Here is a 15,405-nt window from a genome sequence, read left to right as displayed (position 1 = left end):
TGTTCATGAGTACTGGGGACCGTTTGAGGGGAGCAGTTCTGTTGATTATGAAGCTGGAATCATTTGGGCTACCTCTCTGGAGTGTCTCAGTGATAACTTCCCTTAGAAGCTCAGTTCTTTTGTCTTCTCAAAGGGGTTTGGGGCAGGGAGAGGGGTAGGAATGTGAAAGTGGTTCAAGCCTCCTTGTCCCCTCTTCCAGAAGAAAATGAAAATTAGACCTGGGGGGATTTTTGTCAGCAGAGGCCCAAGAATTAGGTGGGGAAGCAGTGAAACTGGTTAAAGTGGTTTTGCATGTCTTTCTCTAGAGGGCATGACACAGACATCATGTGAAGAGTGCAGTGGAGAAGTATAAAAAGAGATGGAAATGTGTCCAAGATGCAGGCACAAGTACAAGTATGCTTGTGTGCAAGTCTTGTGGATGCGGATGGGACAAAAAGATCTTACCAGTTAATCTTGCCCATCACGTAGATACACAACCAATTGGTGCCCGTTCCCGTATGTGACTCCACCCCTCCAACCCAGACACCAGATCTCCAAATCAATGATTCATGTTCAGGGCTTTCACAGGTGAGGGCTGGAAACCTCTCTTCAGCTCAACAGTCCATCCCTCGTCCCTCCCATCTGCAACCCAAGAAGCAAAGATGGGTAAGAAAAGCTGGGAACAAGGAGAGAAGTCAAGGAGCTGCAGCTCCTTTAAAGGAGGGGACTTGGGGACAGCAAAGCAAAAATCTTTATTTAGACATGAAAAAGACAGAAAATAAAATACAAAATAAGAGTTAATGAGCTGCTGTTTTATTGCTTTTGAATCTACAGAGGCAGCAATGCTTAGGTGGGGTCACCAGTTTTCCAAAGTGACACTTAATTTTCCCCTCCCCCCAGTACACCACCCTTCTGGCCTCAGCTTTCAGTTTCCTGTCTCGGCTGCAACTGTGGAAATAGTGAAGATATTGTGAGACAGGAAGTCAGTCTGGAACAAAGAGGTATACACCTGCTAGGAAGGTGGCCCAGAAGCCTGATTCTAGAAGTCCTAAAGGCTACAGAGCACCACCACCCCACCTCCCCCTAATGCATTCCATGGGCCTCAACCTCTTGGGGGAAGAAAATACTTCCCAAAGTCTGTTGTAAAAAGAAAATAGGGGCTGGGCGCAGTGGCTCACGCCTGTAATCCCAAGCACTTTAGAAAGCCAAGGCAGGCGGATCACTTGAGGTCAGGAGTTCAGGACCACCTGGCCAACATGGTGAAACCCCATTTCTACTGAAAACACAAAAATTAGCCAGGCGTGGTGGCTCACACCTATAATCCAGCTACTTGGGAGGCTGAGGCAGGAGAATCGCTTGAACCCAGGAAGCAGAGGTTGCAGTGAGCCAAGATCTCATGACTACACTCCAGCCTGGGCAACAGAGCAAGACTCCATCTCAAAAAAAAAAAAAAAAAAAAAAAAAAAAAAAATAGGAAGAAGTGTGTACCATAACTTTTAAATCCCATTATCCACTTTCCTTCTCACCACCATCCTTCATTCAAGAGCCTCATTCATTCTTTTAGCACTTTGGGGGTGGGACTGGAGGAACACGGAGAAAAAAAATCCTGTGAGGGAGTTGTGGCGCAGCGGTGCTTCATGCCTGTAATCCTAGCCAACTTTGGGAAGCTGAGGGTGGGTGGATCACCTGAGGTCAGGAATTCGGAGACCAGCCTCGCCAACATGGGAATTCCACTGACTCTATCTGAAAAAAAAAAAAAAGAAGAAAAGAAAAGGCGGGCGCGGTGGCTTCAAGCCTGTAATTCCCAGCCTTTTGGGAGGCCGGAGGGGCGGATCACGAGGTCAGGGGGATCGAGGACCACCTGGCTACACGGTTGGGAAACCCCGTCTCTACTAAAAAATACAAAAAAATTAGCGGGGGGAGGTGGGGCGGCGCCTGTAGTCCCAGGCTACTCGGGAGGCTGAGGCAGGAGATGGACGTGAACCTGGGAGGCCGGAGCTTGCAGGAGCTGAGGATCTTGCCACTGCACTCCAGGACTGGCACAGAGGCGGGACTCCCGGTCTCAAGAAAAAAAAAAAAAAAAAGAAGAAAAGAAAAAAAACTTGCCAGGCGTCCTTGGTGGAGTGCCTGTAATTTCCTAGCTACTTGGGAGGGGCGAGGAGCAGAAGAATGCTTGACCCAGGGACAAGGTTGCAGTGAGCCGGGATCGCGCCCATTGCACTCCTTCCTGGCGACAAGAATCGAAACTCGCTCAAAAAAAAAAAGGTGGGGGGGGGGCGGGGGAAATTAGGAGAAAAAAATTGGGCGATTTGGATCAATACTTAACCAGGAATGGAGTGGGCAGGAGCTGAGGGTTAAGGCTGCCTCTCCCCATCCCACACACCCCCAGCATAAGTACTAGATGAAGAGCAGGGTGGAGAGGCAAGGGGCTGTATCAGATTTTTCCATTTTCAGAATCCTGGTCTGACTGCAGGTTTGTGCCAGCAGTAAAGGCTGCTGGGAGGGGCAGCCGGAGGAGGGAGGTGGAGCTGAGTGACTCACAAGATGAGTCACAGATCCAGTTATAAGCACAGAAAGAGGCCAAGGTCCTTCCCACCCCCACTCCTCTTAACTGCTACCAGCCAGCTTCCGTTGCTCTTTTCTACTGCCCCCTACCCACTTGGCCAATGCAGGAGGTGGCACGGAGAAAGTCTACATGGGGATATCGTAATATTTTGTTACCCAACCAAAGTATGGGGGCAAAATACCCTGTGATTTGCAGACGGGGTGTCTGCAAAGTAAAAGAGACAGAATGCCTGCATGACTCATCCAAATCTATAGTTGAAAGGCCTGGAGGGAAAGAAGGAAATTAGAAAAATCTGGAGTGCAGGTGATTCCAGGCCGGGAAGGGGCTTCTAATTCTGTCTTCTCACCTGTGACTGTATGTCTGGAGCAGACTCATTGGAGAAGGAAGACACAGAGGCCGGGCGCAGTGGCTCATGCCTGTAATCCCAGCACTTTAGGAGGCCAAGGCTGGCAGATCACCTGAGGTCAGGAGTTCAAGACCAGCCTGGTCAATATGGTGAAACCCCGTCCCTACTAAAATACAAAAATTAGCCGGGCATGATTATGGGTGCCTGTAATCCCAGCTACTTGGGAGGCTGAGATGGGAGAATTGCTTGAACCCAGGAGACGGTGGTTGGAGTGAGCCGAGATCGCACCACTGCACTCCAGCCTAGGCGGCTGAGGGAGACTGTCTCTCCAGAGGTGTCCGAGTAATTCAGAGACAATCATCTCTGAAATACTCTTTACTGAGGGGGAAAAAAAAAAAAGTGACTGGAACCTTGGACACATGGCTAAAAGGAGTAAGAATGGCAAAAGCTAGGTTCTCAGAACACATTCAAAACCAGCCTCCTTCTTTCGGGCTCAGTATCACCCCGCAGATATACAACACGAAGTCACTGCTAATTCTTGTTTGTCTGTGGGCCTCAGTTTTGCTTGACAGAAAAAAAAAAAAAAAAAGCTGAGCTAATAGAGGCAAGGTACTTCCCTTCCACGGCCCTCTACAGCACTGAGTTTAACACCATCCCCACTCCTTAAAAAGACTGAATCTTTAAAAAAATCTTTGGATATAATCTTTTTATTTTGTTGATAAAAAACCAGTATGGAGGAAAGACTTCTGGTTAAATCTTGTAATTTTCAATAAATGCAGCATAGGTTAAGGAAGATGCAGAGGCCTAACCTACAGTAATACTTACTCCATTGGAGATGGGGCAGAGATCATAGCAGGGAGGGAGTAGCACTGTCTAACATCAAAAAGGGAAAAACAAGAACCCTGAAAATCTCCCCTCTCCATTAAAAACTTCAGTAGGTACCCCAGTTGCCCTGGATTAAAGGAACTAAGTGCACTTAAATTTAAGCCTGAGAGATGATATCATCCCTCACTTGGGGTTAAAGGGTCTGCCTTCCCCCTTCACTCACACACCTCTCCTTAACTAAGGAATTTTTCTGCCCATTTTGAGTGCAGGCCGTATGTCCCTTCTTTCCTTCTCTCTAACCCAGTAACGACATGGGCTTGCCTCTTCTATTCCCCCATCTTCCCAAAATACCACAAACCAAGCTGAATCTATATTAATTTCCCAGGTATTATTCCTTCACCTCTCCCCATCCCACCAAGCCCCTCCCCAAAAGAATGAAGCAAAACAAACTTTACTATCTCCTATAAAAAATATCCATTGTCTCAGGGTCTCTCATCCTTAGAATGGAGAGGTTTTTCAATGCCTCAATAAATAGTTACCTTCCCAAATAAAAAAAATAATTTATTTCTTAATAAAAAGCTATAAGGCCTAAAGCCCCATTTTACCATATTCACCCCTAGACCACCCCTCAAAATTTCCATCTTTTTTTATTTGAAAGTAAGGCAAAAGAAATTGGGATTGGCTAACTTATAAATAAAAACAAACATGATACAAGGTTTTTTGTTCATTTGTCCTCAGTTGTTAAAAACAAAAGTATTAACTAGACTCTAACAACAGATCAAATCCAAAGACAGCAGTCCAGTGGAGAATCAAACTTTTCCAGCTTTATTCTCTGGGAAAACCCCTGGTCTGTTTTCATTCCTATTGGTCCAGGCCAGCATCCTATGATATGAAGGCCTAAATTAGGAAAGCTAGGTGAGCTGTGCAAATTCAGGGTGTCTGAGCCACCTGTTGTTGTTTGGTGTGTGATGGGGGTGGAGGCGCACACAGTGGTGTTCTCACTAGTGTTGTTCAAATCACAGAAACAGGGACATAGCTAGGGTAAGATGAGTAAAGCACTCACCTTGGACACAAAATTTAAGGAGTGCCAAAAAACCCAGTATACTATTTTAATGCAGCATTTTTAAAAAATCACAATTAATGTAAAAAATCTATGATGGACAATGTATTAAAATTTTAAATTAAAATGATTCATCCCTATACTTACTCAATTCAGTCCCACTTCCCTCCTCCTAATCTCAGTCCTGTCAGATCCTGTAAGATTTCACTATTTTACTCAACATAAATTTTTTGCATTAATTTTTTAAATACTGCATTTTTCAAAGTATCTTGATTAATGAGTTTTATAGTAACCTTTAAATTTTGCACCTTAGGGGAGTGCTCATCTCATACCAGGTTCCAGACCTGCTTAGACATATACACATCCCTTCCTTTGGAATCTCACTGCTTCCTTAAAACAAATCTATTTTCAAAGAAAAAACCCTAAGAGTTAATAGCCATAGGAAATTATTAAATCAGATTTGGAAAATACGTGATTTCTGAGTTTGTTGAGGAGAAAATAACCTTTCTAAACCGTGAGCATTTCCAATGAGGACAATCTTGACTGGCTACCGAGGAGGAAAACACACACACATATATGTACACACACATGCGCATGCATGTATGCACAACTGCTTTAGATCAAATGTGGGGATTATGTCCCATGGGATGGGTTATGAGTACATACCTCAAAAGAGAAATCCAAAGACAGAAAAACAGCCCCAGTTAATACTCTGGACAATAAGTACACTTATTCTCCTTCTTCACATCCACCCGGGAGTGTATACAATTGCATAGTTGACTATTTTTTCCCGGAAAATAATATAAAGAAAAAGGAAAATTGGCCCAGGATAGGTCTTCTGGTTTAAAGCTCTTAGAAATGGCTCTGGCCAGAGCATAGGCTGTTCAGACTTGTGCTTTGTGCAAAATGCGAAGGAGCTCCCCCTTCTGTGTCCACATCCCCACTCCCAGCCCCTAGAGAACAGGGATGGGTCAGGGAAAGGGAGAAATCTAAAGACAGATCAGCTCATTGGGAGTCATCTGTGCTCTGTGGTTATAGTTCACTAAAATATATTTCTCTAACTACCTTTTTATAAATTGCCCCTATATATTTCAACATCAGTCCTAATATCAAAAATATCTCTTCTTATAAAGTATTTTTAATTATTTTAATAAACTAACCACAGATTAAGGTCAGCTATGGCTTAACAAAAGAAGCCGGGATGTTAAGTTCATTCTCCAAAAGTAGAGCAAAGGGAGAAAGAACCACTTAAGTAGGAGAAAAAAATCATTTTTTAAATATTTTTGCTTGCTGGGGTCTTTTCCTTTAAAAAAAGTCAATAAAATAAGTTGCTTTCTACAGAAACGCAGCAGCCATAAAGGATTGTAGTGCTCTACTTAGGTTTTTGGTTTTGTTTGAAACAGTCTGGCTAAAATGTCTGTCCTCCCACCCCTCCCAAGGTGCGCTCAAACCCCAATGTATCGTTATTGCTGTGGTTAAAAAATAGATCAGTTCTGTCCCAATTCACCTGGAGAAAATTGCAACACACACGACTGCTATTCTCACCACGCGCTTCCCTTTCCCACTGGGAACTTAAACAAATACAATTAAAGACTTAGATGAGGAAAAGATAGGGGGTAATCAGCAATCTCTTCTCAACTCTTCTCAAACTGTAACGGGTGACAGATGACTGCTTGGAAGGAAATAAAGCTTAAGAGGAAAAGGATTTCCCTTTAAGTTCCTCCCTTTCCCATCTAAACAAACGGATTTAAACTACCCCCACCTCCTAACAGGCACCCATGAGGACACATTACTGCCTTGTCTTTCCAGATCCTTCAAGGGGAAGAATTTATCCAACCTTAATTTCTATCTTAATTCAAATCAATAACAAATATGTCCAATTTCCCACTTCCCCTCCACACTTCTCACTCCACCACCATGTGCTTTTTCCCAACCTAAAGAACTTTGGTTTTCTTTTATTGACTGAGAACCTCCTTTGCCCATTCCTCCCCAAGACTTCTGCCCACCTCCCACCCCCACACACCAAACCTTCCCCTGCTACTTTCTCTTAGGTCGTTGGATGGGACCCAGGAGGTTGTAAGACAGAATCGCCATCTTTCCCCCTTGTACCTCAGTCTCATCAAGTCAAGCTCTGCAGAGGAATAGTACAGCCCCTGGGGCGCCATCCAGCCCCGACCTGCTCTTGCCAGCCTGGCAGCACTCCTGTGCGCACACACTTAAAAGTTTCCAGGCAGGCTCCCACAAACATTACTGCATTTGCCCCATCAACGTGGGGACTGTGTTCTTGATGAGCCAATTAGTTGAGCTTAACTTTGTTTAGCCTCCTTGCCCTTCAATGTTCCACCCGTTCAGAACCTGTGCACCAGGAGCTCCCCATCCGGTTCCCGCTCCTTCCTCCTCAGTTCTTCCCTGTAACAACAGGAACAGAAGTTGTTTGTCTCAGGGTGTCCATAGAAGCTGCAGTTCGGTTGTTTGCATTTGGTCTGGGTTGGGGGAAGCCCCCGGAGACCTCCAGCCCATCCATCTGGCTCAGGGGGCTCTCTGTAGCCATTGCTATAGGAATTGGCCACTCGGTAGGGGGGTGGTAACAATGTACCCCTGTGAACTCCATCCTTAGAGTGGCTGCCTGGCTCCAGAGAAGGGATGCTGTCCTGATGGGGGTAGGGTCGCCCAGGAGGGCACTGTCTGGGGAAGGTGGCATATGGTGGTAGGCCCCCAACACATGGACCTCCTGCCAATTGCCTCCGGGGTTCCTGGCAGTGGACTCCGCCCCCAGAAGGCCGAGGGATAGTAAAGCCCCAGGGTAGCCAGCAGAAAATGCCATTGCCTTGGACTCTGCTGGGGACCGGTCGGCTGCTCTTCCCTAGCATCTGGCTCTGGCTTTTTGGCTGGAGGAGGGCCACCCCCTATTCCTCCATTCATGATCTTCCTCTCTGCCTCCTTCTGCTTCTGTTCTGCCAGGAATCTCTCCTCAGCATCAGAAAGGTAGCGCTGGATCAACTCCTCCTGATACTGGTAACGGTGACCCATCTTCAGGGTTCCAACAAAAATAAACTTCCCCTCCCCTTGCATGGCAGTCCTCAGAATGCTCAGGCTCTGCATCACCTCCTGGCTATACTTGCTCCCTCCGTTACCAATAGACTCAGCTGGGGGCTTCTCAGACACAGGCCCATCCCCAGCTGCCTCCTCCTTGCCACCCTTCCAGCTCTTCAGTGCGTTTTTCTTCTTCTTCTCCAGTGTCTCAGTGCCGCTGCTTCCCCCCGACCCTGTCCCCACCCCTCCAGGCTTCGACCCCTTGCTGTGCATCAGGCCCCCCATGTTCTTCTTGAGCTTGCTGCCCAAGGTTTTGCCAAAGCTGCCCAGTTTGTTAGCTACAGAATCTGCTCTCTTCTTGTCCTTCTCCCGATCTCGCTTTGACTTCTCCTTCCGCCGGCCGCCCTCGTTGCTGGTGGAACTGCTGCCAACTGACTCCTTGTCTGAGTCTCCAGACTCAGGAGTGGACCGGGGCTCATCTCCAGCTGAGGCAGTGGGGGACTCAGGCTGGGCCAGAGGAGCCTGGAAGAGACAAGAACACTGTTGACAGTTACCCCAGCAGCCTGGGATGGGGGAATCCCCCAGGGACTCTAGCCCATCCATCTGGCTAAGGGAGCTCCCTGCAGTCATGGCTATAGAAATTAGCCAGGTAGAAGAAAGGGTGGACACCTATGAACTCCGTCCTTTGTGTGACCGCCTAGTGACTGCCTTGCTCCAGAGAAGGGCTGCTGTCATGATGAAGGAAGGGTCACCCAGGATGGCACTGTCCTTCCTGGGTTCCAGTCAGTCAGCTTTCTCCCCCACTGCAATCTGACTCCCTTCTGTAATAAGGAGATAGTAGAATGAAGCCTTTCTCTTCATTTAGAACAATGAGCAACCATATGATACGTGGCTTCTGGGTGAGAGGCCCAGGCACTAGAATGTTCTTCATTATAAATTTCTCTATGCCAAATTCTGCGCAAAACTAATCTCAAGAAAGTCTTGACTAATCAAAACTAACCAAGTCTAGCCACTTTGCATCCCCTCAACTTTTATACATTCTGCATTGGAATTCATCAATTTGCCCTTACTCCTGTGCTCCTGTTCTAACTCAGAGCCCACTGAATTATGACCTCTTTAAGCTACTCCGTGTCCTAGTGCCCAAAACAGAGGTCTATCTACAGAAGACTTAGGACAAAATAATGATCATCTCAAGTTCAACAAACAGTCCTGAAAACCTTTCTTAAAGAATATGTTAAGCCAGGCGTGGTGACTCATGCCTGTAATCCCAGCACTTTCGGAGGCCGAGGTGGGCGGATCACCTAAGGTCGGGAGTTCCAGACCAGCTTGGCCAACATGGAGAAACGCTGTCTCCACTAAAAATACAAAATTAGCTGGACATGGTGGTGCATGCCTGTAATCCCAGCTACTCAGGAGGCTGACACTGGAGAATCGCTTGAACCCAGGAGGCGGAAGTTGCAGTGAGCCGAGATCACACCATTGCACTCCAGCCTGGGCAACAAGAGCGAAACTTCAACTCAAAGAAAAAAATACAAAAATTAGCCAGGCATGATGGCGGGCACCTGTAATCTCAGCTACTCGGGAGGCTGAGGCAGGAGAATCGCTTGAACCCAGGAGGTAGAGGTTGCAGTAAGCCAAGATTGTGTCACCGCACTCCAGCCTGGGCGACAAGAGCAAGACTCCATCTCAAAAAATATATATATGTTTTAGTATCAGACAACAGAGCCTGGTTGGAGAGGAGATGTGGAAAATAGGAGACTAACGGTTTTAAAAAAGCAGGAAAGGGCCGGGTGCAGTGGCTCATGCCTGTAATCCCAGAACTTTGGGAGGCCAAGGTGGGTGGATCACCTGAGGTCAGGAGTTCGAGACCAGCCTGGCCAACATAGTGAAACCCCATCTCTACTAAAAATACAAATATCAGCTGGGTGTGGTGGCACACGTCTGTAATCCCAGCTACTCCTAAGGCTGAGGCAGGAGAATCGCTTGGACTCACGAAGCGGAGGTTGCTGTGAGCCAAGATTGTGCCACTGCACTTCAGCCTGGGTGGAGCCAGAGGAAGAGCAAGACTTCCTCTTAAAAAAAAAAAAACAAAAACGCAGGAAAGGCCAGGTGCGGTGGTTCACGCCTGTAATCCCAGCACTGTGGGAGGCCAAGGCGGGCAGATCATCTGAGGTCAGGCATTCAAGACCAGCCTGGCCAAGATGGTGAAACCTGCCCTCTACTAAAAATACACAAATTAGCTGGACTTGGTGGCACATGCCTGTAATCCCAGCTACTCAGGAGGCTGAGGCAGGAGAATCGCTTGAACCCAGGAGGCGGAGGTTGCAATGAGCCAAGATTATGCCATTGCACTCCAGCCTGGGCGACAGAGCAAGACTCCATCTCAAAAAAAATAAATAAATAAAAAATACAATAAAAACAGGAAAAAGTGTCTTTGGAACTTATTTGACATCTTCTAGTTACTTCTAACCTTGAATTGTAAGCCACCACTCAGAATAGATTCAGAAGGAAACCATCCCAGATCTCCTTGTTCTGTCACTGAAAATGAAATGAAGACACACCAGGGTAGATGTGGGAGAAGTCTTCACCTGTGCATCAGAGGACAGTGGGATCCACTTCACATTCATGTAGCTATGCAGCAGATGCAATTTGACCTCTAGGGACAGAATTACACTATGAAAAAAAGAAAAAAAAATTCACTGTGACCTTTCAAAAGCAAAGCAACTTGATATAGTTGGGAGAAAGGGTGGGAGAGGGCTACATGGCTTAGGAGTCAAATGGGATTGGGTTTGAACTATTTCTCCACTAATTAATAAGCTTTATAACCTTAAGCAAGTCACTTCAACCTCCCTGAAACTCAGTTGCAGCTGAGAATGGGTATAGATAATATCTATCCTGCAGGGTTGTTGTAAAGATTAAAATAGTGTTTGGAAAGAGCCCAGTACAGTGTCTGGAAAATGGAAAATACTAGATAGTAGCCATTATTGTTGTTGTTGTTGTTGTAAATATTATTTAGAAGGAGCTTTTGATAAATAGGTGAGAGGTTAATTTTAAAAAGTCATAAACTCTGGATTTTAAAATCAAACTCTCTTAGCTGGGACCCAGTGGCAGGAGCCCAGAGAGGGAAGCGCTGGGTAAGTACTAAGGGAGGAGCTTTTGCATTCATACACTCTCCATCAGGAAGTTGATGCAGGAGGCAGAAGGAAAGCCTAACAAGCCACAGGGAGGCAGAGTGGGGGCTGAGAGGGTAGGGAACATATTTATCTTGCTATTAGTTTAAATTCCAGAAAGGCAAAAAACTCAGAGCAAACTATTTTGATCACTTATTTATTTATCTATTTATTTTGGATGGAGTTTCGCTCTTGTTGCCCATACTGGAGTGTAATGGCACCACCTCAGCTCACTGCAACCTCTGCCTCCTGGGTTCAAGTGATTCTCCTGCGTCAGCCTCCCAAGTAGCTCGGATTACAGACATGCGCCACCACGCCCCGCTAATTTTGTATTTTTAGTAGAGACGAGGTTTCTCCACGTTGACCAGGCTGGTCTCAAACTCCTGACCTCAGATGATCCGCCCGCCTCGGCCTCCCAACATGCTGGGATTACAGGCATGAGCCACCGCATCCAGCCTTGATCAATTCTTTAAAACTCCTCTCACTTGGGCTAAGATATGTGATTTGATTATCCTGATTTTCTTTCTTTTTTTCTTTTTTTTTTTTTTTTTGAGACAGAGTCTCACTCTGTCACCCAGGCTGGAGTGCAGTGGCACAATGTCGGCTCACTGCAACCTCCACCTCCCGAGTTCAAGTGATTCTGCTACCTCAGCCTCCCAAGTAGCCGGGACTACAGGTGCACGCTACCACACCCAGTTAACTTTTGTATTTTTAGTAGAGACAAGGGTTCACCATATTGACCAGGCTGGTCTCGAACTCCTGACCTCGTGATCCACCCACCTCGGCCTCCCAAAGTGCTGGGATTACAGGCATAAGCCACCACGCCCGGCCTTATTATCCTGATTTTCTGATTACTCTTTTAGGAATGAATCAGTACATGAACACTTTTCCTATTATAAGAAAAGAACAAGTTGAGATGCTAGGACTCCCATCTCTTTCAGAGGGAGAAAAAGCAGCTACACCATGAAAGAGTCCTGGTGCCCAACCTGTCCTCTACCTCCCCATCTTCACAAAACTCGCCTTAGCTTGTGACTGTCTTGCCTGAGCTGAGGAAAAATCCCGGGGAGATGGATGCTGCATGTGGAAGAAATCCCAGCTACAAAGTAGATGAAAAGACTAGGCCTGGCTTACCTGGCCAATCGGACATTGTCACTATCATCTTTGCCCCACTCCCATCCTTTTCCAGGGTCCACAGCAAAGTGCAGGGGTAGCAGCTTATACTCTGAATCTGTAAGTGGGATCACAGCTGGGGAGGAAGAAACATATCATTAAGGAATCTCCTTGAGAGAGAAAGGCAACTGAACACAGACTTACTTCACTAAAATCATACCAAGATCTTTAATTGTAGTCACTTCTCAGTTCTTACATGTGAATTAGCCCGGCATTAAAACTAATTGGCTAGTTTTCCCGCTACCACACAGCATATGTTTTAGGCCACAAATCTCCCTGAGTCCCCACCAGTCAGTTAACTAACTCTCACGATGTTCTTTCCAGTTAATGTATATTCAGATAATTCAGTCATAATTTAACACAAATTAGAAAAGCATCATTTAGAAGCTCTTACCACCTTAATCACAAGCCTTTACTCCAGAAGAGGGAATATAGGTCTTGCTTTACTCCCAAACCCCCACTTTTTCTTTTTTTTAATTTGAAAACTCTGGCGTAACTTATAGCTTAATAAAACAGTATCAACATGTGCTGTCTGGGCTTGCATGCCACTTAATTCTTTCCTCCTACATTAGATCTCATTCAAGTTTTCAAGTAAAATAATGCAGACCAAAAGACATGTCATTCGGCACCTTGTTCCTTGGTATTCTCCTTCTGCTCCATGGACACAAGTGCAGAAAAGTGGGCCTGATCATATGCGAGCACCAGAGGGGAGCGGTGACACTGGCTGGCTGGGACCTCCAAAGGCAGATAGATTCCTCCAAAGGGAATAGGGGCAAATGCTGCAGGAAGCCATGAAGATTATTATGAAGGCTGTGTTTCTGCCTAGTGGACAATCCCTTCACCCCATTCTGCCAACTGAGCCCCTGCTTTCATTCCAACATGTTTAATAATTATTTCCTAAGAAGCACTGTCAACGAATCCCAACTGCTTTACTCAGCATCTCTTGAGAATTTTGCACTATTCTAATTGATAACTTGCTTTCTCCCCAAGGGTCTATATATCCCCTTTCCTGCCTTCCTTCCAATGCTTAGCCTAAGGCTCTGCAAAAGGGGGTGCTCAGGATGGAGTGAGGACTGACTGGCTGACTCACCTTCCCCTCCGGAGTCCCTCAGCATGGTGTCTGCCACGACGACTATGGGCCTCCTAAGCACATGAGCAAGGACAAAGACGTGAAACTCTTCAAGGCTCTCATATACAGGCTCCTCAGAACTCTCCACCCTGGAACGGCGGGAGGGGAAGAGAGTGGAAGAGGTGCGGTAAAAATGAGAGAATAGAAACAGGAGACCCTGAAGACCAGTTCTGCAGAAAGGGAAAAGAAGAATGTCCTTTCCTGGTTTTCCAGTCTTAAGGCTGCCACTGATATACCTGATTATTTTATGCTACCATAGCTGTTTCTACTTCCGTTTCACATATGGGGAAATCCAAGAAAAGAGATTTGAAGTCTCTGGGGTTAAAGCAGTGTTAGGAATTTGGAGGTAATCTCTATCTCTTAATATTCCTCCTGTTCAATAGCCTCTCTCCATTCTCTTTATCCAGTAGCTCAATACACAACTGCATAGCTTCATCCTACTTACTTCATATACTACAACCACCCACACATCACACTCATGTCTTATAAAAACGGCCAAACACAATTCCTTTCCTATGTTCCCTCACTTAAAGAACAGCCTCACCATCTATCCAGTAGCTCAATCAGAAGTTTGTGGAATATTTACTGTGCTTTTATCTCTCACCTTCCAGTAATCACGTGGTTTCACCAATCCCATTTCCTGTGTGTTTCTTTTATCTGTCTCCCTTGGCCTATCTTCAGTCTACCTCACTGTTCACATCCATGGCCCTTTCCTGGATTACTACAACTGCCTCTTACCTCACTCCTTTCCACTTCATTAACCACTGGAGTCACTGTGTTCAAATATGGAGGGACAAATTTGCTCCTGTCATTCACATACTCAATATTCAATGGCTTCCACCCCCTAAAGCAATTTCATTCAATACTGGATGCTTATTACAAACAAAGATTTCTGGGCCTTACCTCTGTCCAACTCAACTGGACTTTTCTGGGGTGGAGGTCCAGAAATCAGCATTTTAAATAACTCGCCCAGATTATTCTTATGTACAACCAAATCTGGATAGGTTATAATTTTTAACCATTATGCAAAATTTCAAAATTTTAAACATATTCAATACTAGAAATGATAGTATACTAAACAATCATGCATCTATCACCCAGCTTTAACAATTATAAACACATGGTCAACCTTTTTTTTCCCTTTAAACAGAAAGTTTATTACAGCATATTACAGGCTTGTGTCAGTACTAAATGGATCAATAAACAGATTCTAGGCTGTACTTTCAGGAATGCACCCAAAGCTACTCCTCAGATCTAGGGTAGCATGGGAACTGCTTGCTGCTCCTGCACATTTTTTTTTTTATTACTTTAAGTTCTAGGGTACATGTGCACAATGTGCAGGTTTGTTTTACATGTCTACATGTGCCATGTTGGTGTGCTGCACCCATTAACTTGTCATTTACATTAGGTATATCTCCTAATGCTATCCCTCCCCCTCCCCGCACCCCACAACAGGCCCTGGTGTGTGATGTTCCCCACCCTATGTCCAAGTGTTCTCATTGTTCAATTCCCACCTATGAGTGAGAACATGCAGTGTTTGGTTTTCTCTCCTTGTGATAGTTTGCTCAGAATGATGGTTTCTAGCTTCATCCATGTCCCTGCAAAGGACATGAACTCATGCCTTTTCATGGCTGCATAGTATTCCATGGTGTGTATGTGCCACATTTTCTTAATCCAGTCTATCATTGATGGACATTTGGGTTGGTTCCAGGTCTTTGCTATTGTGCACAGTGCCACAATACACATACGTGTGCATGTGTCTTTACAGCAGCATGATTTATAATCCTTTGGGTATATACCCAGTAACGGGATGGCTGCGTCAAATGGTATTTCTAGTTCTAGATCCTTGAGGAATCACCACACTGTCTTCCACAATGGTTGAACTAGTTTACAGTCCCACCAACAGTGTAAGTGTTCCTATTTCTCCACATCCTCTCCAGCACCTGTTGTTTCCTGACTTTTTAATGATCGCCGTTCTAACTGCTGTGAGATGGTATCTCATTGTGGTTTTGATTTGCATTTCTCTGATGGCCAGTGATGATGAGTATTTTTTCATGCGTCTGTTGGCTGCATAAATGTCTCCTTTCGAGAAGTGTCTGTTCATATCCTTCGCCCACTTTTTGATGG

At 45.5% G+C, this 15,405-nt stretch overlaps 1 protein-coding gene across 1 annotated transcript in view; it reads right to left on the bottom strand.

The window, feature by feature from the left end:
• Nucleotides 1-3,582: 3,582 nt before the first annotated feature.
• Nucleotides 3,583-15,405, bottom strand: part of OTUD7B (OTU deubiquitinase 7B) — a 74,667-nt gene continuing 62,844 nt past the window's right edge. Inside the window, 7 exon segments of the mRNA XM_017877846.1 lie at nt 3,583-7,573; nt 7,576-7,620; nt 7,623-8,331; nt 10,398-10,482; nt 12,111-12,225; nt 12,779-12,928; nt 13,240-13,367. Of these exon segments, the coding sequence (XP_017733335.1) occupies nt 7,125-7,573; nt 7,576-7,620; nt 7,623-8,331; nt 10,398-10,482; nt 12,111-12,225; nt 12,779-12,928; nt 13,240-13,367 (1,681 nt within the window). The 3' untranslated portion in view covers nt 3,583-7,124.

The sequence above is a fragment of the Rhinopithecus bieti genome, unplaced genomic scaffold (assembly GCF_001698545.2).
Source record: "Rhinopithecus bieti isolate Rb0 unplaced genomic scaffold, ASM169854v2 scaffold_10548, whole genome shotgun sequence".
In the NCBI taxonomy this organism is placed as follows: domain Eukaryota; kingdom Metazoa; phylum Chordata; class Mammalia; order Primates; family Cercopithecidae; genus Rhinopithecus; species Rhinopithecus bieti.
Note: the sequence above shows the minus strand (reverse complement) of the source record. Positions and strands in the feature narration are given on the sequence as shown.